This window comes from Schistocerca americana, chromosome 8, assembly GCF_021461395.2.
Source record: "Schistocerca americana isolate TAMUIC-IGC-003095 chromosome 8, iqSchAmer2.1, whole genome shotgun sequence".
Classification (NCBI taxonomy): domain Eukaryota; kingdom Metazoa; phylum Arthropoda; class Insecta; order Orthoptera; family Acrididae; genus Schistocerca; species Schistocerca americana.
In genome coordinates, this window is record NC_060126.1 from 310,212,202 (window position 1) to 310,235,923 (window position 23,722).

The 23,722-nt window shown below is 45.4% G+C and overlaps 1 protein-coding gene across 1 annotated transcript in view; it reads right to left on the reverse strand.

The window, feature by feature from the left end:
- LOC124545792 (zinc finger protein 503-like) overlaps positions 1 to 21,812 on the reverse strand; it is a gene marked incomplete at its 3' end in the record, with an annotated part of 415,142 nt that extends 393,330 nt beyond the window's left edge. The window contains exon 1 of the mRNA XM_047124739.1: positions 21,119 to 21,812. Coding sequence (XP_046980695.1) covers positions 21,119 to 21,259 — 141 coding nt within the window. The remainder of the gene's footprint in view (positions 1 to 21,118) is intronic.
- Between the last annotated feature and the right edge of the window lie 1,910 nt (positions 21,813 to 23,722).

Genomic DNA, 23,722 nt, shown 5'->3' on the forward strand with positions numbered 1-23,722 from the left:
CCGTAATTGAGCACGTTTGGAGCATTATGGGCAGGGCCCTCCAATCAACTCTGGATTTTGACGATCTGATGCGCCAGCTGGACAAAATTTGTCACGATAACCCTTAGAAGGACATCCAAGAACCCAATCATTGCCAAGCCGAATAATTGATTGCATAAGGGATAGAAGTGCACCGACGCGTTGTCGACTTGCCTAACTTATGAAGTTCTTTCTCATGAATAAATCGTCCAACTTTTTTTTTAAACTGTAATTGATTGTTTGTCTGTACATGTACGTCACATCTACCGATTTCCCTCCCATTCGCGGTGCGTCGTTTATGTTCTCTCTCTTAGAGTGCACTTCTGTGTATGTCCATGAAACTGCATATTAATACGAAACACTTGTTTTTTTTTTTTTTTTTTTTTTTTTTTTTTTTTTTTTTTTTTTTTTTTTTGTCGTCGTATTCACGGAAAGTGTACGGCGCAGACACGAACTGGCAAAGAGAGTTCTTTTTTTCCCCAAAACGAGTCTCGTCGGTGGCACGGCGCCGACGCTACGCAATGTCGACAGCCGGGCGCTGCGGCCAGGAGGAAAGGAATCGCATCCTCTGGGTCGACCGTGGGAGGAACAGACGGGCCCCGGCTGCTGCGACCCTGGCCGCGATAGGCTTTCGTCACTGGGCCGCGGGGAACGGCGGACCCCCTGCCCCATGTACCGACTCCTTGCGCAAACCCCGGAGGCCGTTCCCAATGTTCCCCTCTGCTCAGTCGTAAAGAACAGCAATGCTCGCCTCGTGGCATCCACGACGGACGGCTGCCCGTAACACCAGCACAGTTAGTTAAAAGGGAGCTTTTGTTACTGTGTCAGTTGAGGCTTTGCACACTGGACTCGCATTCGGGAGGACGACACGGTTCAATCCCGCGTCCGGCCATCCTGACTTGGGTTTTCCGTGATTTCCCTAAATCGCTCCAGGCAAATGCCGGGATGGTTTCTTTGAAAGGGCGCGGTCGATTTCCTTCCCCGTCCTTCCCTAATCCGATGAGACCGATGACCTCGCAGTCTGGTCTCTTTCCTCCAAACAATCCAATCCAATCAGTTGAGGCTTTGTAGGTAATTGTTGGGTTATGTCCACTCGATCTTCAGATACGAAAAAAAGCCGCGATATCTTGGCTGAAGAGAGAAGAACATCACAAAGTTCAAAATTTAACGGGATTACGGCCACAAAGAAGTAGTAAATATAATCAGGTCCTTCTTCTGTGGCAGAAAAAATTTGCTCCCCTTCTAGCGCGGATTGCTGGAACAACGAAGGATACCTAGCTACTGCTGAAAAGCAGAGGTCATTCCCGTTTTCAAGAAGACCAGTGGGACAGACGCACACAATTATAGACCTATATCGTTGACGTCGATCTTTTGTAGAAAAAAATGGTTCAAATGGCTCTGAGCCCTGTGGGATTTACCAGCTGTGGTCATCCCCCTAGAACTTAGAACTACTTAAACCTAACTAACATAAGGACATCACATATCACATACATCCTTGCCCGAGGCAGGATTCGAACCTGCGACCGTAGCAGTCGTTCCGTTCCGGACTGAGCGCCTAGAACCGCTCGACCACCACGGCCGGCGATCTTTTGTAGAATTATAGAATTTGTTTTTTGGTCAAGAATTATGTCGTCTTTGGAAAACGAAAATCTTCTCCGCAAAATTAACATGTATCCCGCAACGATCTCGCGAAACTCAGATCGCTCTGTTCCTCCATGACATCCATAGCGCTGTAGGCAGCAGCGCTCAGGTTAAAGCCGTGTTCCTCGACTTCAGGAAAGCATTCGGCATCGTCCCACATTGGCGGTTAATAGACATGCGAGCTTATCGGGTGTCGGACCAGATTTGCGGCTGGATCAAAGAGTTCTTTGCGGACAGTGCTCAACACGCCACTGTTAATGGAACAAAATCAGCAGATGTAAGGGTAACGTCGGGGGTCCCCTAAAGGACTGTGGTATGGCCGCTACTGTTTACAATGTATCTAAATGATCTAAATTAAGACTGTTTGCATTTGATGTGGTTGTCTATAAGAAATCAGTAACCACAGAAGACAGCATCGATAGGTAGAATGACCTGCAGAGGACTGATGAATGATACAGGCTCTGGCAGTTGACCCTGAACGTAAATAAGTGTAACATATAGGGCATAAACAGGAAGAGAAAACTGCTAACGGTAAAACTACAGTATTGAAGAGAAACCGCTGGAAACAGTATCTACCGTAAAATATCTAGATCTCACTATGCAGAGCGACCTCAAGTGGAATGACCAGATAAAAACAAATAGTAGAAAAACTGACGGGGAACTGAGATTCAAAGGAAGAATCTTAAGGAAATATAACTAACCCACGAAGAAAATGGCTTGTAAGGCGCTTGTTAGACCGATTCTTTAGTTCTGCTCATCAACTCGGGAGCCTTATCAGATAGGACTGATAGAAGAGATAGAGAAGCTCCAACGAAGAGTGACGCATTTCGTTATGGGATCGTTTAATTGGTGCTAGAGCGTTACCGAGGTGCTCAATTGACACCTTTGGCAGACGTTACAAGCATCACGGAGAGGTTTGCTACCAAAATTTCGAGAGAGCATTTTCCGGGAAGATTCGGACAACATATTACTTCCTCCTACATACATTCTGGTAATAACCACGACGAACAAATTCGAGAAATTAGAGCCAATACAGAGGCTTACCTCTAATCGTTCTCCCCTGGCACCATTCGGGAGTGGAACAGGATAGGGAGAATCAGATACTGTTATTAAAGTACCCCCTGCCGCATACCCTTATGTGGACTGCGGAGTGTTGCGTAGATGTAAACGACGAGATAATGCCCGAGCAGCGGGACGCACCTATGGTTTTCTCCCAAACATAACTCAAGAGACTGGAAATGAGAGGTGAATCGCTAATGAGGCGCCGGCCGTTGTGTCCGAGAGGTTGTAGGCGCTTCACTCCGGAACCGCGCTGCTGGTCGCAGGTTCGAATCCTGCCTCCGGCATGGGTATGTGTGATGTCCTTAGGTTAGTTAGGTTTGAGTAGTTCTATGTCGAGGGGACTGGTGACCTCAGATAAGTCCCATAGTGGTTAGAGCCATTTTGAACCCTAAAGAGGCCTAACGCACTTCTTGACGGGCAATTGGGCTCACGGTATCTATCAGCATCAAGTTCGGTGAAGGCAAATCGCCGAATGTGCCTGTGACGAAGACACGCCAAAACATGCCACCTGGGGATCTCCACTTATACCGATGTTATTGATACCGATCGGCAGCAACAATAGGCTCAGACGACAGGACGTCAGGGATATACCAAGTAGCGAGACAAAATGGCAGATGTTGGACTATTTCGCTGAAGCTAATTCGAGAAAGGCGGGGCAGCGCCGGCCGCTTCTAGGCGCTTCAATCTGTAACCGCGCGACCGCTACGGTCGTAGGTTCGAATCCTGCCTCGGGCATGGCTGTGTGTGATGTCCTTAGTTTTGGTATAGCATATAAATGACCCAGCAAATAGTAGAATTACCAGTAGTATGAATGTGTGAATGTGTGAGAGAGAAACTTGGAGCTGAGACTTCTTTATGTTTTGTGCTTGTTTCTTTTTCACATAATTAAAACCGCATATCGTTCACTGTTAGTCCATTGAGTATGTTATATCCTTAAAAATATATATTGCATTTTGCAAGTAATAAAAATTAGTTGACCGCGTAACTTCTGCGATTTTATGTAACCAAATCAAGTACTTTTGATGCAAGCGCAGTTTACATGCACAAACATAAAAAAATCTATACAATTATTGTTGTTATTTTGTACTCAATAGAACGTTCTCCATCCCGACCAAAGACAAAAGTTACCTGTTGTTACTGACAAGTGCGAACGTTGTTCAGCAATAACAAATACATGTTTTCTATAAGCTCAACGAAGTATTAAAGCGATGTTAGATACGCTTTTCTTTTGCATTTTTTAAAATTTTACCTTTTTTTACGCGATTGTATTTTCTAGCACTATATGAAAATTCTGTATTTTTATTTTTACTACTACAACATCCGTCTCTTCCACGTTACAAATCAACAGTTTTCAAACAAAGCTTGAATCAAACATTGACAGTTTCTATTTTGCTATAAATACTGTTTACTTTTAAGTAACAGACAGGAAGATGACTATGTAGAGCAAAAATTTTCTTTAGGTTACGCAGCCCTTTATACATCCCCACTCAGTTTCTTGACGGTTCACTGCTTCCAGTTTCTAGAAGATCTTGTAAGAGACTGATTACATACGCAAAAAAAGCCATCGATATGAGGTGACTCCCGATAGGTATGCAAAACATCTAACGTACAGGTAACGCGGCTGCCATCTAAACTGACAGAAACTACTAGCAAAACTATCTTTGACCACGCTAACATACTATAGTCGACGGTAGCCCACGGTAGTTTTACAACCCTGCCTCTCTGTCTTTCATCGCAACCACCCATAGCACAGCGGATGGGGTTGACTGATGAGGTAAAGCGCTGCCCAAGCAAATGTTCAAATGGCTCTCAGCACTATGGGACTTATCATCTGACGTCATCAGTCCCCTAGAACTTAGAACTACTTCAGCCTAACTTACGTAAGGACATCACACACGTCCATTCCAGAGGCAGGATTCGAGCCTACGACCGTAGCGGTCGCGCGGTTCCAGACTGAAGCGCCTAGAACCGCTCGGCCACACCGGCGGGCTGGACTGATGACCTCAGACGTAAGTCCCATAGTGCTTAGAGCCATTTGAACCATTTTGAATTTGGAACGTAAAAATGTGTTACTAATTTAGCAGGTTATCTGGTGATGGGCTACGTCCGAAGCGAGTTATGGAAATTAAGGAGTTCCATTAACATCTAGCAACCACTTTTTACAACCTGTCAGGTTTTTAGGATTATAATAAAAACCATTAGAAATGGTCGCACGCCTCACTTACGACTTTTAATCGTACTTACAAGAAAAAAATTCAGTTGAAACTGATAGTTTTGGTTGGATATGTACCCACCCCCAAACCGTACGAGTACTGCCGCGCGAATAATAAAGTGTCGACGGCGCTATAGACCCGAGAAATGCACGCCGACGAGCAAAAACCTGTGTAATAGCGTCTTGGCTCACCTTTGGTACGTAGTAAGTACATTACTGTGTGGCATGGACTTGGTAGGTCGCAGGAGATACTATGTGGCATCAGAGGTTTACGTACAGCTCCCGCATTTCACGCACATACGGACGGTAGTTTATGAGCTTGGGCCCACCCTTGTTCTATCTTGTTTAGATCAGCGGAATCTGGTGGCCAAAACATTGAGGTGAATTCACTGTCATGCTCCTCTAATCACTACAGCACTATTCTCGCTCTGTGACACTGACAGCTTTCCTGTTGGAAGAAGACATCGCTTTCGGGGAAGAACTCAAGCGTGATGCTCGTAATCCGCAATAGCACTCATGTAGTCCATAATAGTCATGGTGCCTTCGGCTTGTACGACAGGTCCCGTGGAAGCCCAAAGGAAAATTCCACATAGAATTTGGCTACCCCAATCCTCTTGCGACTGTGGCGCTGCGCATGTTTCGAACAGCCGCTCGCCTGGATGACGGCGTGCCCGAACACGGCCATCGTCCTGGATTAACAAGAATCGTGATTCATCCGACCTGGTGACATGTTTTCACTCATCCACGGTCTACGACGAGTCAGTGCTCACCGCAACCGTCATTGGGACAACACGGATATACAGTGTTTAACAGTGTGCGCCGAAATATTTGTGCCTGCACCAGCCTCTTGTTCTGTCGTCATATCTGTCTAAGATCGCCTCCATTCGTACTTCACAGAGCGGGCGAATCTCCGATCTCCACGTTCTGTTGTGAGACGTCCAGGTCCAACACACTGTCGCAACTTCACCGAGATGCTCAGGCGTTGGGCCATAGCAATCGGCCCTTTGTCCAAGTCGCTTATGTCAGCACATTTCCTCAATTCCGGCCCGTATCGTCTTTGGAAGGATCCCTATAGGTTTCTGTTCCGCCTATATATTACATTGGTGCATATGTGCGTAGTGTTTGTCCATAAGTTCAATAAACACAACGGATGCACATAACCGAGATTTTAGTCACCAATAATATGTTCTCCTTCACTATTTACAACATTCTGCCAACGCTGGGGTAGCTTTTCGATTTCGCAAATGTAGAAATCACGTGATTTTGATGCCAACATCTCGTTGAGCTTTGTTCGGAGCGCATTTCATCCGGAAAGGAAGTTCCTTGAAGATCGACCGACAGAGAACGGAAAGGAGAAAATCTGAGGGCGCATAAACAGGTAAATAAGGTCAATGCGGAATGACTTCCCAACCCAACTGCCGTACAGTGATTTTTGGCAGTCTAGCGGAACGCGGGCCGGCGTTATCGTGGAGTAGCATTACTTCAAGCAACCTTCTGGTCGTTGTTCTTGGATTGAGTCTGCAAGACGTCTCAGTTATTGAGAATAAATGTCATCACTGGTCATTACACGTCGGGGGAGCAGATCATAGTATGCGACACCGTTGCTCTTCAACCAGATGCATAACTTTATATTTTGTGGATGCGCGCTGTGCTTTGTATGTTGTTTGTGCTGAACCATTCCTTTCTTTTTCCTTATGTTATCGTAAAGACATCATTTCTTGTCCCCATAACGATACAGGAAAGGAACTGTTGGATTCGTTCACAAGCCAGATTACTGATGACGAGTAAGCAGAGTGCACGTGTGAACCCGCTGATTTTTTTAGAACATGCAGTACCCACACACCTGATTTCCAAACGATCCATATTGCGTGCAAATGTCGCACGCTGGTGAATGATCACAGTTCATTTGATTTGCCAGTTCTCGAGTACACTCACGTGGATCATAGTGGATTAATGTGTTTGAGCGACCTTAATCGAACCCCGAAAGTCTTCCTGAACGTGGAAGACCTGTCTAAACGACACTCCTTAAAACGAGGAAACCATTTTCTTGCCGTGCTTTGTCGAATTCCATTATCCCCATACACGGTGCAAATATTACTGCCTGCCTCCGCTTCTGTCACCCCTCTACTGAACTCAAACAGAAGAATATGTCGCAAATCTTCTGGTTTCTCCACTTGGCACTACATTTTCTAGCGTCCATAACTCTGCGGATTCTTCCTGAACAGCTGTAAACCATCCTTTCAACAATCCACACGATTCTGTTTTTGGTCAAGCGTGTGCAGTCGTGGAACCCATCTTGCGGATAGCTTTCTCATATCCAAATATTTATGCAAAACGTTATGTACCCGTTCATTCGAGATGCCCACAGCATTAGCAATCTCACGCACCTTAATTCTACTGTCATCCGTCACCATATCATGGATGTTTTCAATGATTTCTGGAGTCGTAACCTCCACAGGGCGTCCAGAACGTTCAGCATCACTTGTGCCCATATGGCCACTCCGAACATTTTGAAACCACTTATAAACTGTTCTAATCGAAGGCGCAGTCACCGTAATGTTTATCAAGCTTTTCTTTAGTCTCCTGAGGCATTTTTCCTTTCATAAAGTATGTTTAATCAACACACGAAATTCTTCTTCGTCCATTTTTTGACAATCATTCGACTTCCTTGGTTCACTCGAATGCCAAACACAAAGAACTAGACCAATACGGCTGAAACTTGGTGTGCACTCTTTCCATAGATGCTACTAACTAAACATGACCTCGATATGCACCGGTGGTGCCATCTCTCGAACTTTGCATGGACTTTTCAAACGCCCCTCGTAGGTCAATAGATTCTCAGCAACAAAACATTATGTGACTGCTATTATGCATTTTCATAGCATAGGACATTCTCTGCGCAACACAGACGGTGTCTGTGACGCAATCAACTGCCGAAACCATGAGAACGCAAGCTCTGTTACAGATATTGCACAGCATGCTGGCAGCCTTACCACAAGGAGTAAGCTCGTTGCAAATGTGAGACTTTGTGAAAATACAAGTAGGTGCGTCTCACGTGGCACTAGTTCTGCGCATGTCTTCCCCCCCCCCCCCCCCCCCCCCTCCCACACACACACACTTGTTTGGAATTCGGACAGACTTCATTGCCTTGTGCTGAGTAAAAACCAACTACCAGTATTGATGTCAGTAAAGGAATCTCTAAGCGCTGCCTTGACATTCAGCAACAGTAACCGCTTAACTGAGAAGCGTATCGAAGTACGGTGGAAAGACTATTTAACGCGACACGGTCGTTGGGCAACGAGAAGCGTTTTCTCCGCTGGATGCGAGCGGCAGGCGTCATGCTTCCAGACAATGAATGCTGCGATCTCTCACTTAGAGAGGCGCTTAGCCACGCAAGTGGCATTCTGACAACACTGCGAACGCGTGTGGAACGAAACTGAAAACGAGGTTTAAAATCAAGACGCAACGCTGCGTCAAAGTGCATTACGCACACCGTAATCATGTAAACAGCCCCTTCTTCTGCGCGTTGTATTCAGGACTGCATTTTTCGTGCAACGGTAGAGAACTCAAAAGCCGTGTAATAGATAAGAACAGTATTTTCGATTTTACAATATAATTCAGATTAATCAGAATCATTAATTCTCCGGATGTTGCATAATGCATATCGATTTAGGTAGAAATCAAGACTTGGTGCGGTTCCACAAAGGGCACACTTGGCAACTCGTAAACAGGTTTCAACGCCGCTGCACACTTGCCCAACACAACACTGAATTAGTTCCAGTCTGTGCCGTAGATAAAATAACACAAATACGCAGATCAGGGCAATTCAGCAACTTGGAGCCACACTTCTTTCTACTGCTTTGACAATCAACTTCTCAGTATACCCTTCTTGTCTGTGTCCAATGAACTACATGAAGAAATACACAGGATTTAAACAATTAACAAAAAAAAGCGAGCAGAATTCTCTCATCGAGAAGGACATCAGCAATCTGCCAGGGACAAATGCTTCAAATGGCTCTCAGCACTATGAGACTTAACATCTGAGGTCATCAATCCCCTAGACTTAGAGCTACTTAAACCTAACTAACCTAAGGACATCACCCGAGGCAGGATTCGAACCTGCCAGGGACAACTGGAAAACTTTTCAGGCCTTTTAATATGCGAACTGTATTTGCAGACAAAAACAGAACACGAAAAATTCTTTTGCTCAACGTAGCTACTAAAAGACAGACACAGGCACAGCGGCAGTGATGTTTATGAAGTAACTTGTTCAACACGCCGAGCGAGGTGGGGGACAATGGTTTTAACGCTAGCTGGACCAGTGTTCTGGGAAGTCGAGCTTAAGTCTCCGTCCGGACATTCAGACCACAGATCTTCCTCCGTTTCCCTAAATTGATTAAGACGAATTGGGGGATGGTTACTTTGGAAAGTTTACGGCTGATTTTGTTCCCTGTCCTTATCGAGACCCAACTTGTGCTCCGCCTTTAACGACTTCGTTTTTGACTGGAGATTAAACCTAACTGTTTGTTTTCCTACGTGTAAATAACTGTACACACCACAGATAGAAAAAGACTCTAAAACAACATGCAACTAACTAGTTCTGTATTTTACTGCCGCGCCAAATCCGCCAGCGGCACCTATTCAGGAACATAAACACACATATCGAGATCTCTGTAAAACGGAGGATTCATGATAACGAGTGTATTATGGACAGCATTGACATACCACACCACTGAGGAATGTTACAAGTTTACCGTGTCGATGCTTACGCAGTAATGACGACACATGCGCCCGGTTGACACGAGTCCTCACTAACCGCACATGGCGGCAAGGAAACTACGAAATTCAGATAAAATATCACGGTCAGGCGTGATAAATATTACCAGTTCGTTAAATAAAATTCATATTCCCAATAAAAGTGGCAGCTGTTCAATGCAATGGTTTCAACACGTCAGAAACCAACGAAGTCTCAGAAGAACGGAAAGATAAGGAAATATTACAACGGAAATATGTACTGGGTGAAGTCGGTATAGATTTGAAAACTTAATAAACCACGGAATAATGTAGATAGAGAGGTAAAAATTGACACACATGCTTGGAATGACATGGGGTTTTATTAGAACAAAAAAAACAGCCCATATTGCTAGACGTGTGAAAGATCTCTTGCGCGCGTCGTTTGGTGATGATCGTGTGCTCAGCCGCCACTTTCGTCATGCTTGGTCTCCCAGGTCCCCAGACCTCAGTCCGTGCGATTATTGGCTTTGGGGTTACCTGAAGTCGCAAGTGTATCGTGATCAACCGACATCTCTAGGGATGCTGAAAGACAACATCCGACACCAAAGCCTCACCATAACTCCGGACATGCTTTACGTGCTGTTCACAACATTATTCCTCGACTACAGCTATTGTTGAGGAATGATGGTGGACATATTGAGCACTTCCTGTAAAGAATATCATCTTTGCTTTGTCTTACTTTGTTATGCTAATTATTGCTGTTCTGATGAGACGAAGCGCCATCTGTCGGACATTTTTTGACCTTTTGTATTTTTTTGGTTCTAATAAAACCCCATGTCATTCCAGGCATGTGTGTCGATTTGTACCTCTCTGTCTACATTATTCCGTGATTAATTCAGTTTTCAAATTTATACTGACTCTTTGATCACCCGGTAGATTAAACTGAAGTAAAATCATCGCTGACAGTTGGTTATAGTAAGAGAAAGTGTTTTATTATCGCAATATGTTCTCTCACATCTTCCTGTTCTATACTGTTTCTGCAAAGGACTGGCATTGTACCAACCATCTAAATGAAATGTGCTATACAGGCTTTCGTCAGGCACTTCTACGATTTTTCACATTACTGTGTGCATTGGCTTTAAACCGTTGCCATATGCGACAGATCGTTCATGTTTCCGTGGTCGCGGTGCTCGGATATTCGCTAGAGCACTGGCCGCGGCAGGTTAGGGGTAGAGTTCTAGCTGCGGTCGAGTATAAAGGTTATCCAGAATTCAATACACAAATTTTCAGATGTGGCACTGTGGACGAACACGAGAAAAAAAGATGTCCGGTAAACATGGGATCTAAAATGCATTCCTAAAGAACTATGAGCACTTATTTCTCTTCGGTACCGTGAAACAATTCTCTTCTACCGAAAAAGTGCTCATAGCTCTTAAGGAGTGCATTTTAGAGCTCATGTTTACCGGAATTTTTTCTTGTTTCGATGCATACTACCACCTCCGAAACTTTGGAAAGCAAAGAGCCTTCAGTAGAAGAGCTGTGTCTCTCAGTATCGAAGATGAACAAGTGCTCATATATCTTAAGGAATGCATTTCAGAGCATATGTGTACTAGACTTTTTTTCTTGTGTTAGTCCACACTATCACATCTGCCAGTTTGTCGGTGAAATCCTGGTTCAGTCTGTAGACAATTTTAAAGTGCTACAAAGTTGAATCAGCGTTTATGTCTTGAAATACACATTCATGTTGCTCACTTCTCTCTTACTTTCTCACCTATCAGACGTCCAAAGACGGTACAATGTACCTCCCGACATCTTTTTTATTTTTATTTTTATGTACTTTTTGTTGCATGGATTCACAGTGAGTATATCCTCAAGAATGTGAAACATGCCACAAAACAGGGATACGAAATTTCCAAAAAACCGTGATATTCCAGGTGGATGTCGAATAAGTAAAAGAAATTCTTATACATACCTTCGTTTAACAGGTAACAACAAAAATAAACAAGTAAGTGTACAATACACCGGGGTTCATGGGTTACTTTTCAGGCTACTGTAATCCCGGATTATCAAGCAGAAAATAAGCTGGCAGGTTACTAAAAGAAGAAGAAGGAATAATTTTTCATGTCTTGTAGAGAACGAGATCGTCAGAGACGGATCACAGACTCGGATTGCCCCGTTAAGGATGGGGAAGGAAATCGGCCGTACATTTTGAAAGAATCCATCCCGGCATTTGCCTGGAGCGATTTAGGTAGTCAGGTTATTTACACTGATCACATTACTCCACTGAAGATGCGCAAGTGTAGGATTTTCTCGTATAATCTCATATCATTGATGACATAAGCATCTATCGGTTCTCCTACGAATTTCGTCAATGGTTTCGAAAGAGTTGACAACCAATAAATGTTTTAGGCTTCTCTTAAAAAGACTTCATCAATCCGTAAATGCTTTTGTTTGCTGACAAGTTACAGAAAATACGTTTTTCTGAGTATTGGGAACCTTTCTGGACTAAAGTTTGCGACTTTGAATCTACATCTACGTGATTACTCTGTTATTCACAATAAAGTTCCTGGCAGAGGGTTCAATGAACCACCTTCAAGCTATCTCTCTACCATTCCACTCTCGAACGCCGCGCGGGAAAAACTAGGACTTAAATTTTTCTGTACGAGCCCTGATTTCTCTTATTTTATCGTGATGATCATTTGTCCCTAGGTAGGTGGGTGCCAACAGAATGTTTTCGTAATCGGAAGAGAAAGCTAGTGATTAAAATTTCGTGGGGAGATCCCGTCTCAACAAAAAACACCTTTGTTTTAATGATTGCCACTCCAATTCACCTATCATGTCTGTGGCACTGTCTCCCTTATTTCGGGATAATACAAAACGAGCCCCCCTCTCTTTGTACTTTTTCGATGTCATCCGTCAGTGCCACCTGATGCCGATCCTACACCTCACAGCAATACTCCAGAATAGGACGGACAAGCGTGGTGTAAGCAATCTAATTACTAGACCTGTTGCACCTTCTAAGTATTCTGCCAATGAATCGCAGTCTGGTTTGCTCTACCCACAGCATTATCTATGTGATCGTTCCAAGTTAAGTTATTTGTAATTGTAATCCCTAAATATTTAGTTGAATTTACAGTCTTCATATTTGTGTGACTTATAGCGTAATCGAAATTAAGCTGATTTCTTTGGTACTCACGTGAATAACTTCACACTGTTTTTTATTTAGGGTCAATTGTCACTTTTCGCACCATACAGATATCTTACCTAAATCATTTTGTAATTCGTTTAGGTCATCTGATGATTTTACAAGACTGTAAATGACACCATCATCTGCAAATAATCTAAGACATCTACTGAGATGTCTGCTATGTCGTTAATATAGATCATGAACAGTAGACGACCTATAACACTTCCTTGGGGAACGCCGGATATTATTTCTCTTTTACTCGATGACTTTCCGTCTATTACTACGAACTGTGACCTTTCTGATAGGAAATCACGAATCCAGTCGCACAACTGATTACATATTCCATAGGTACGAAGTTTGGTTAGGAGGCGCTTGTGAGGAACGGTGTCGAAAGCCTTCTGGAAATCTAAAAATGTGGAATCAATTTGACATACCCTGTCGGTAGCACTTATTACTTCATGAGTATAAAGAGCTGGATGTGTCTCACAAGAACGATATTTTCTGAATCCGTACTGACTGTGTGTCAATAAATCGGTTTCTTTGAGGTATTTCATAACGTTCGAATACATTATATGTTCCAAAACCCTGCAGCAAATCGGCGTTAGTGATATGGGTCTGTAATTCAGCGAATTACTTCTACTTCCTTTTTCGAGTATTGCTGCGACTTGAGCAATTTTTCACTCTTTAGGTACGGGTCTTTCTGTGAGCGAGCGGCTGTATATGATTGCTAATATGGAACTATTGTATCAGCATGCTCTGAAAGGAATCTGACTGGTACACAATCTGGACCGGAGGCCTTGCCTTTATTAAGTGATTTAAGCTGCTTTGCTACACCGAGGATATCTACTTCCATGCTTCTCATCTTTCCAGTTGTTTTTGATTGAAATGCAGGATTGTTTATTTCGTCTACTTTGGTGCAGGAATTTCGGAAAGCCTTGTTTAATAACTCTGCTTTAGTGGCACTGTCATCAGTGACTTCGCCGTTGTTATCGCGCAGTGAAGGTATTGATTGCGTCTTCAAACTGATGTGCTTTATGTATGACCAGAATCTCTTTGGGTTCTGTGCCAGATTTCCAGACACTGTTTCGTTGTGTAAATTATTAAAATCTTCTCGCATTGAAGTACGCACTATATTGCTAACTTCTACAAAACTTTACCCATCTTGGGAATTTTGCGTTCTTTTAAATTTGGAACGCTTTTTTCGTTGCTGACCCGTTTTGTGTACCATGTGGAATCAGTACCAGAATCTTCATGAAACAAACAAAAACAACAGACGTAAAATACTGCGAGAAAGCCAACGCACACATGAAGATGATTATTTACACTATACAATGTTTTCATAATACAGCGCTGTAATAAATAAGTGTACCACTTGTGAATATGGGTGAAAAAATGTTAAGTGGATTTAAAAACGCATCAGTAACATTGATTGCAGTGATGGTGTTAGGGGCCCCAGTATGGAGAAAATCGCGAGGTCCTGTATCGCTTGCGTGGCCGTGGACAACTGCTTTGCGCATGCGGTCAGCATAGAACACAGCGTTAACTGCTTCCTGCCGCTTAACAAGGATACGCGGAAATGGCAGCAGGATATAATACTGCCACACCTGCCCCATGTCCCCCCTCCCTCCTCTCTTGTTTGACGCGTTGTCCTCAGGAGCAGTGCGAAAGTATCGTTATTTTACGGACAGAGAGAACGGTTCCTCTTCCAGATCCACAGGACCCCAGCACAAGAGGCCACAATTTCCATTACCAAACAGAGTCCACTGGGTGTAACTGCCCTTGTAGTGCGCCGAGTTACGCCGACGGCATTTCCGCTGAGCGAGGCTATGAGCACCGTTCCTTTGTGCTGCTGCAGTACTTGTTAAAATGTAGCACGAGAAGACGTCTTTTAAACATAATAAAATAACATGACCAGTTACGAAAGTACACTCCTGGAAATGGAAAAAAGAACACATTGACACCGGTGTGTCAGACCCACCATACTTGCTCCGGACACTGCGAGAGGGCTGTACAAGCAGTGATCACACGCATGGCACAGCGGACACACCAGGAACCGTGGTGTTGGCCGTCGAATGGCGTTAGCTGCGCAGCATTTGTGCCCCGCCGCCGTCAGTGTCAGCCAGTTTGCCGTGGCATACGGAGCTCCATCGCAGTCTTTAACACTGGTAGCATGCCGCGACAGCGTGGACGTGAACCGTATGTGCAGTTGACGGACTTTGAGCGAGGGCGTATAGTGGGCATGCGGGAGACCGGGTGGACGTACCGCCGAATTGCTCAACACGTGGGGCGTGAGGTCTCCACAGTACATCGATGTTGTCGCCAGTGGTCGGCGGAAGGTGCACGTGCCCGTCGACCTGGGACCGGACCGCAGCGACGCACGGATGCACGCCAAGACCGTAGGATCCTACGCAGTGCCGTAGGGGACCGCACCGCCACTTCCCAGCAAATTAGGGACACTGTTGCTCCTGGGGTATCGGCGAGGACCATTCGCAACCGTCTCCATGAAGCTGGGCTACGGTCCCGCACACCGTTAGGCCGTCTTCCGCTCACGCCCCAACATCGTGCAGCCCGCCTCCAGTGGTGTCGCGACAGGCGTGAATGGAGGGACGAATGGAGACGTGTCGTCTTCAGCGATGAGAGTCGCTTCTGCCTTGGTGCCAATGATGGTCGTATGCGTGTTTGGCGCCGTGCAGGTGAGCGCCACAATCAGGACTGCATACGACCGAGGCACACAGGGCCAACACCCGGCATCATGGTGTGGGGAGCGATTTCCTACACTGGCCGTACACCACTGGTGATCGTCGAGGGGACACTGAATAGTGCACGGTACATCCAAACCGTCATCGAACCCATCGTTCTACCATTCCTAGACCGGCAAGGGAACTTGCTGTTCCAACAGGACAATGCACGTCCGCATGTATCCCGTGCCACCCAACGTGCTCTAGAAGGTGTAAGTCAACTCCCTGGCCAGCAAGATCTCCGGATCTGTCCCCCATTGAGCATGTTTGGGACTGGATGAAGCGTCGTCTCACGCGGTCTGCACGTCCAGCACGAACGCTGGTCCAACTGAGGCGCCAGGTGGAAATGGCATGGCAAGCCGTTCCACAGGACTACATCCAGCATCTCTACGATCGTCTCCATGGGAGAATAGCAGCATGCATTGCTGCGAAAGGTGGATATACACTGTACTAGTGCCGACATTGTGCATGCTCTGTTGCCTGTGCCTATGTGCCTGTGGTTCTGTCAGTGTGATCATGTGATGTATCTGACCCCAGGAATGTGTCAATAAAGTTTCCCCTTCCTGGGACAATGAATTCACGGTGTTCTTATTTCAATTTCCAGGAGTGTAGTTATTATGTGTCACAAGGCGTTTCAGATATTCACCCACTGCTTGCAGTCCACATGATACTACTCTTCAGCACTTTGTATGGTCCGCACACAGAAGTTTTATCTTTCTGTACACACTTTTGTAGTCATTGGTGGTCCAAATACTACATATTCCTACTGAGATAATAATCAGATGAGGCTTGCGGCTTTCTTGGCTGGAGTATCGCATCGTCTTCGGTAAAATTTTCTCCAACATTTCGTCGCCGTGACTGGTGTTTCATGAGTGTTTGTCTACGCACTCACGTAACGCCTTCATAATCAAATATACTTAGGTACAGGGAATGTTCTTTAGCCGAAGCTACCACTGATTTGCTTCCCCATGGTTCTGAGATAGTTTCCTTCACGTGTCGATAGGTACACAAACCTCAGCCTTCATATCTTCCTTCCCTCCCCCTTCTACAATTATCGAGGCACACTGGACTCGCATTCGAGAGGACGACGGTTCAAACCCGAGCCGGTCATCCTGATGTAGGTTTTCCGTGATTCCTCTAAATCGTTTCAGCCATTTTATACTCAGGAAAGAAGCCTTAATCCTAACCCGACTAGCCGTCTGCTGCCTACAAGGCAGTAAGAGGAGGGATCTGTGCTCGTGGGACGTATCATCACCGAGTCGCCAGTCTCTCCATCCGTTATCGCCAGCAGAGAACTCCGATTGGTGGCGTCACTACTTTATTCAAGCAGCTTCTCATTTGGCTCCACGAGGCTGAGGGATCCCCTACCAAACCTCCCTCAGAAAAATATCTGACGAACCACCGAGAATCGAAACCGGCTCTTTCTGCATCGAAAGCAGAATCGCCGACCTTTAGGCTACGGTGATATCCCCGTGACAAAAAAATCGTCATGTCCCGAGGTACTTCGGATATCACGCTATTAATATTATTTAATAGCATGTGGCTACATAGGAGCTCTGTGTGTCTCGAGTACAAGGAAAGCGACTGAATTGGAGTTTAGACTACAGCCCAGACATCTAACGCAACCAAACGTCAGTAAAACGTGGTCGTATATTCGGTGTTCTCCTGTCCTTTAGTGAAACAAGCAATGTACTTTTCTTCAGTAACTGTGTATAATTCCTGTGTGAAATGGCGCACTGGCTATGACACTGGGCTGGCATTCAGGAGCCGCAGGTTTGAAATCTCCATTGAGCCATCCAGATTTTTGTGCTTCATAGCTGCGCCATATCGTTTGAAGCGGACACTAGAATAACTTCTTTGACAAGGTCACTGTCATTGTACTACTTCATCCTTATTCGAGTAAACTAGTTCTCCGTCTCTAATAACGACGTCGACGACATGACGTTAAACTGTGACCTTTGTTCAATTTATGCCCATCGTAGCTCCTTTACTAAGAAAAGCTTACACTGAGATGACAATAGTCATGGAATAGCGATATGCACATGTACAGATGGCGGTAGTGTTTCGTACACAAAGTATAAAGGGGCAGTACATTGATGGCCGCACAACAGGAATTAACATTCTTTGTACGCGGAATGGTAGGTGGAGCTAACGCATGAGACATTCTATTTCGGATATAATTAGGGAATTCAATATGCCAAGATCCAAAAGCTTCAAGAGTGTGCCTACAATACTAGGCCTTCAGTTAGCGAACGAGAGCAGCGGCTTTTGCGTAGAGTTGTCTGTGCTATCAGACAACCAACACTGCGCGAAATAACAGCACTAATCAATGTGGGAAGTACGAAGATCGTATCCCTTAGACAGTGCGGCGAAATTTGTCGTTAATGGGCTATGGCAGCAGACCGACTGATGAGAGAGCTTTTGCTAACAGCATGACAGCCTACAGCGCCTCTCCTCTGGGCTCGCGACCATATCGATTGGATCCTAGACGACTGGAAAGCAGTGGCCCGGTCAGATGAGTCACTACTTCAGTTGGTTAGAGTTGATGACTGGGTACAACTGTGGCGCAGACCCCACCAAGCCATAGACCCAACTTGTCAACAAGACACTGTGAAAGCTTATGGTGGCTCGACAATGGCGTTGGCTGTGTTTACATGGAATAGATTGGGTCTGTTCCAACTGAACCGAACTGTTGACTGGAAAAGGTTGTGTTCGGCTACTCGAAGACCATTTTCATCCATTCATGAACTCCATGTTCAAAAACAACGATGGAATTTTTGTGGATGACAATGCGCTATGCCACTGGGCTACAGTTGCGCCCCACTGGTTTGAAGAACATTGTCGACAATTCGAGCGAATGATTCGCCTCCCAGATCGCCTGACATGATCTCGTCGAACGTTTGTGGCACATAATCGAGAGGTCATTTCGTGCACAAAAATCCTGCACCGGCAACAATTTCGCAGTTATGGATGGCTGTAGAGGCAGTTCGGTCCAACATTTCTGCAGGGAATTTCGAACGACTTGTTGAGTCCATGCTAAGTCGAGTTGTCGTCGTAAGCTGGGAAAAAGTTCCGACACGATAGTAGGAGCTAACCAGTGATTTTTGTCACCTTACAAGGGAACCTCCTCATCGCACCCTCCTCAGATTTAGTTATAAGTTGGCACAGTGGATAGGCCTTGGAAAACTGAACACAGATCAATCGAGAAAACAGGAAGAAGTTGTGTGGAACTACGAAAAAATAAGCAAAATATACAAACTGAGTAGTCCATGCGCAAGATAGGCAACATCAAGGACAGTGTGAGCTCAGGAGCGCCGTGGTCCCGTGGTTAGCGTGGGCAGCTGCGGAACGAGAGCTCCTTGGCTCAAGTCTTCCCTCGAGTGACAAGTTTACTTTGTTTATTTTTGCAAAGTTATGATCTGTCCGTTCGTTCATTGACGTCTCTGTTCACTGTAATAAGTTTAGTGTCTGTGTTTTGCAACCGCACCGCAAAACCGTCCGATTAGTAGACGAAAGGACGTGCCTTTCCAATGGATATCGAAAACATTTGATCCCAAGGTCATAGGTCAACCTATTTCTCCACAGGAAAACACGTGTGATATATTCTATACGACACTGGTGACGGCATGTGCGTCACATGACAGGAATATGTTGTACACTTGGCGAATGGGTAAAAAGATTCTTCTACCTTGCCCGATTAAGGTTTTCTTGTGGATGTGATAATCATAAATTAAATAAAATAAATTAAACTTCTCACTCGAGGGACGATTGGAACGAAGGTCCTCTCGTTCCGCAGCTGCTCACGCTAACCACGGGACCACGGCGCTCATGAGCAGACATTCTCCTTGATGTTGCCTATCTTGCACATGGACTACTCAGTTTGTATACTTTGCTTATTTTTTTTCATAGTTCCACACAACTTCTTCCTGTTTTCTCTATTGAACTGTGTTCAGTTTTTCAAGGCCCATCCACTGCGCCAACTTATAACTAAATCTGAGGGGGGTGCGATGGGGAGGTTCCCTTGTCAGTGTGTTAGTCAGACATCTGCAGCAAGGAAAGGTCACCGATACATAGTCGTAGATTCGGGCTTGTCTTCCCTTTAGTGCAGCCAGTGACGTACTTCTGGTCAGCAACTCTGTGTAGTGCCTTTGCAACTGGTGCACTGCCTATGAAACTGGAATGGCATTCAGGAGTCGCAGGTTTCAAATCTCCTTTGAGCCATCCAGATTTGTGTGTTGCATGGATTCCCCATACCGTTACTTCTTTAACAGACCCACTCTCCTTGTGCTTCTTCTTGCTTATTCGACTAAACTAGTTCTCCGCCTCGGTTAAATTCGTCGACGACCTGTCGTTGAAGGGTAGCGTTCATCTCACACTAAGTGAGGAGAACCCTACGTCATAGTGACGTAACAGTACGTCATCGTGACGTAAATAACCTAAATCGACTACTTGAGTGCATAAATCGATCTTTGCGGTTGTACCGATAACGTCAAAGCTAAATGTAAATTGTAAATACATGTGTACAAACGATGTGACAGGAGATATCTGTTACGCTCATCCCAGTTGAATTAATTTTTAAGCTGTAATCCCAACAATTTGGGATGGTATTGTGTGTTTCACGAACATAATGAATGTCTGAACAAAGGAACCATAATAAAAGTAAAAAAAAAAGCTTTTAGTCAATTTTTTTTAAAAATCCGATGAATCGTGCAGAAATCGTGTTGATATAAACGTGAAATAATTAATTATTAAGCTGCAATCCAAAGAATGTGGGATATTATTGTGTGTTTCACGTACATAACGAATATCTGAATGAAGGAATCATAACCATAATGAAAGTGTCTTGTTATTTTTCTAGCCTGAAATTTTTTTAGAATCCGACGAATCGTGTCTAAATCCTGTGGATAGAAACATGGAATAATTAATTATTAAGCTGCAATCCAATAAATGTGAGATGTTATTGTGTGTTTCATGAACATAACGAATATCTGAATGAAGGAATCGTAACCATAACGAATTTGTCTAGGCATTTTTTAGTCCGATTAATCGTGCATAAATCATGTGGATAAAAATGTGAAATAGGGAGAAATTAAAGTGTTTCGTATTTTTATAAAAGCCAATGAATTGTACATAATTCATGTGGGCAGAAACGTTAAACTGAGAAACTGAAGTTCGAAGTAATTCCGAATGTTGCTGGAAATATTAAACCATCTAGATCGTTTTAATTTTGCCTTCATGTTGTAAATCAACTAAGAACAATGAACAGATTCAAGACGCACACAACAGTCGATAGGACAACTCGTGAAACTCATGATGACGCCTGACGCGTGCCTACAGGGCTCTCCTCACCTAGCGTGAAATGAATGCTACCCGTCGTTGAACAGTGGCCTTTGTTTATGTTACGTCTCGTGTGGCCACTTGACCAAGGAAAGTTTAGGTGTGGTAGAAAATTAGGAAACGTGGTATCGCGCAACACATGTACTTCCTGTCCCACAGCTACCCTAAATTCGTGGGTTGGGCTCTCACCTTGAAGGGCTCCACTTCCCTCTCGCGGGCGATGAGAGTGCTGAGCGCGGGCAGGATGTACTCCGGGCCTCGCAGGCCCTTGGCCTCCTGCGCGCCCAGGAACCACACGTAGTAGGAGGACTTCTTCATGTCCTTCCTCATCGCGGCGGCCGGCAGCTGTCGCGTTGCTCGTGGCAGGTACGGCTGTGCAGTGTCGGTTGCCGCGCTGCTAGGCGCTGCGCATAGCTCCCACTGCGGACACTGTTCCAAGCGTAGCGTCCGCCGCAGTCGCGGGACAACGAGAAATCACGCCGCGGCAACACACGTAGCACAAGCGACGTAAATCGAGCACGGTACAGGCTAGAAGTTTCAGGGAGAGAGTAACAGGCGATACACAACTCACTAGTTCCGAAAAAAAAGAGTCAACGAAGGTAGTTTTGGGAAGAGCTGAGTCTTCAGGTTTTATTTGGACACGGACGGTAATGTTGCTTGAGGCAACGGAGGCCGGTCGACTGTCGTCCTCGCACAGGGGTGGCGGCGCAAGGGAAGACGCCCGGTCGCGTTCGAGACGCGCAGCCGTGCCGTGAGGACGGCGATCAAGGAACGGGTCGCGTGGAGGGCAGGGTCCGCGAGCTCCAGAAGGGCGGCAGCGGCAACGTGTGAGCGCGCATTCCAGGGCGGGCGGGTCGCGGCTCGCGGCGCGCTGGGACTCGTCCTCTGCGGGGGCTGGCTGCACACTGCGGGCCGCGCTACCTGCGACCTGGATCCTCGGCGCGCTGCCCCCTCCACCGGCGCGGCCGGGGGAGCGACCGCCGCAGAGGCTGGTCGTGACGTAGACAACCTGCCGCTCACCTCGGCGCGCCCTCGACAGCCCCGCCGGCCGCCGCTGACCTCCATCGGCCGAGAACGCCGCCCGCGGCGACGCGCCGCCCAAACGTACGGGTGCCGCTCCCGCCAGCAACAGGTGGTCGGCTGCGCTGTGACGTACGGATGGGCTACACTGTGAGGCTACACTGTGGCTTCCCGGTGCCGGTGACTTCTGTGAATGCTGCTTTAAACCCTTTAGTGGCCAGTGGGAACTATAGTTCCCACTTATTTGTTTTCGCTGTAAGTTCAGTGGTAACCCGTTTTCGCACTTCTAACTTGTGCTGTCATCTCTATTAGAGTATGCTAAATACATGTAGATTGTCAATGGGTGTGCGAAAGCGGTTGTATTTCTACCTTGTTAGTCAATCAATGCAGAAGCGCAGTTTCCGCGCGAAAACGAGCCACTGTTTCCACTGCTACCGCGTTTTTTTGTACAGTGTGCTTTCCTTTTGCGTGTGAAGTGACTTGTGCTGTATTTATCTACTTTTATATTTACGAGGGAGATAAGTATACGTGTATATTTGCTTGATTTGACTGAAAATTATGTAAATAATACAAGGTAAGTTAGTGGGAACTATTTTTCCCACTGAACTTTTGTGAAGTGCAATGCATATGGCTGTGCAATTGGCATCGTAGTTATTGTTTGTTTCTTATTGTTTAGAATGTGTGGACTGAGGCCAGATTAGGTTTCCAGAATTTTGTACGCTTTACCAGAAGATGTAGAAGATAAGTGAAGAGTAAGGCCCGTTCATTTTCAAACACCAAAAAGAGGCGTGTCTGGAGTACCAGATGAAGTTCATCTGGAGAAAGTTGGAACTCATTTGCCTACAAAAGGTACAACAAATAGAAGATGCCGCCAATGTAGCACCAAGAACAAAGAAAAGATAACAAAATTAATGTGTAGCAACTGCCGTGTACCTTTGTGTGTAGCATCATACTTCTCTGAGTTCCATAGTACATCACCTTAGTGAACTCAATAGTTCCCACAAATTTTTTTGTACCCATAGACTAAACTCTCACTTTCAAGATTTAAACTGTGATTTTATGAATGGTTTCTTAGCCCAATAAAGTGCTCATAAAACGTCTACAACTTCTGGAAATAATTTGGTCACTAAAGGGTTAAAAAACAGGAAGGATCCAACATGAAATAAAGCTAGATTAGCTGCAGTGCCCTGCGTTGCCTGGGATGTTTAATAACTGCCACACAAAGAAATTGCCCTTGTGCCTTGATAACATACTCAAGTGTAAGAAAAAACGGTGTGGTTACGTGTATTCAAATACAGTGATTGTTTTCTATCTACACTACTGGCCATCAAAATTGCTACACCACGAAGATGACGTGCTGCAGACGCGAAATTTAACCGACAGGAAGAAGATGCTGTGATATGCAGATGATTAGCTTTTCAGAGCATTCACACAAGGTTGGCGACACCTACAACGTGCTGACATGAGGAAAGTTTCCAACGGATTTCTCACACACAAACAGCAGTTGACCGGCGTTGCCTGGTGAAACGTTGTTTTCATGCCTCGTGTAAGGAGGAGAAATGCGTACCATCACGTTTTCGACTTTGATAGAGGTCGGATTGTAGCCTATCGTAATTGCGGTTTATCGTATCGCGGCATTGCTGCTCGCGTTGGTCGAGATCCAATGACTGTTGTCAGAATATGGAATCGGTGGGTTCACGAGGGTAATACGGAACGTCGTGCTCGATGCCAACGGCCTCGTGTCACTAGCAGTCGAGATGACAGGCGTCTTAT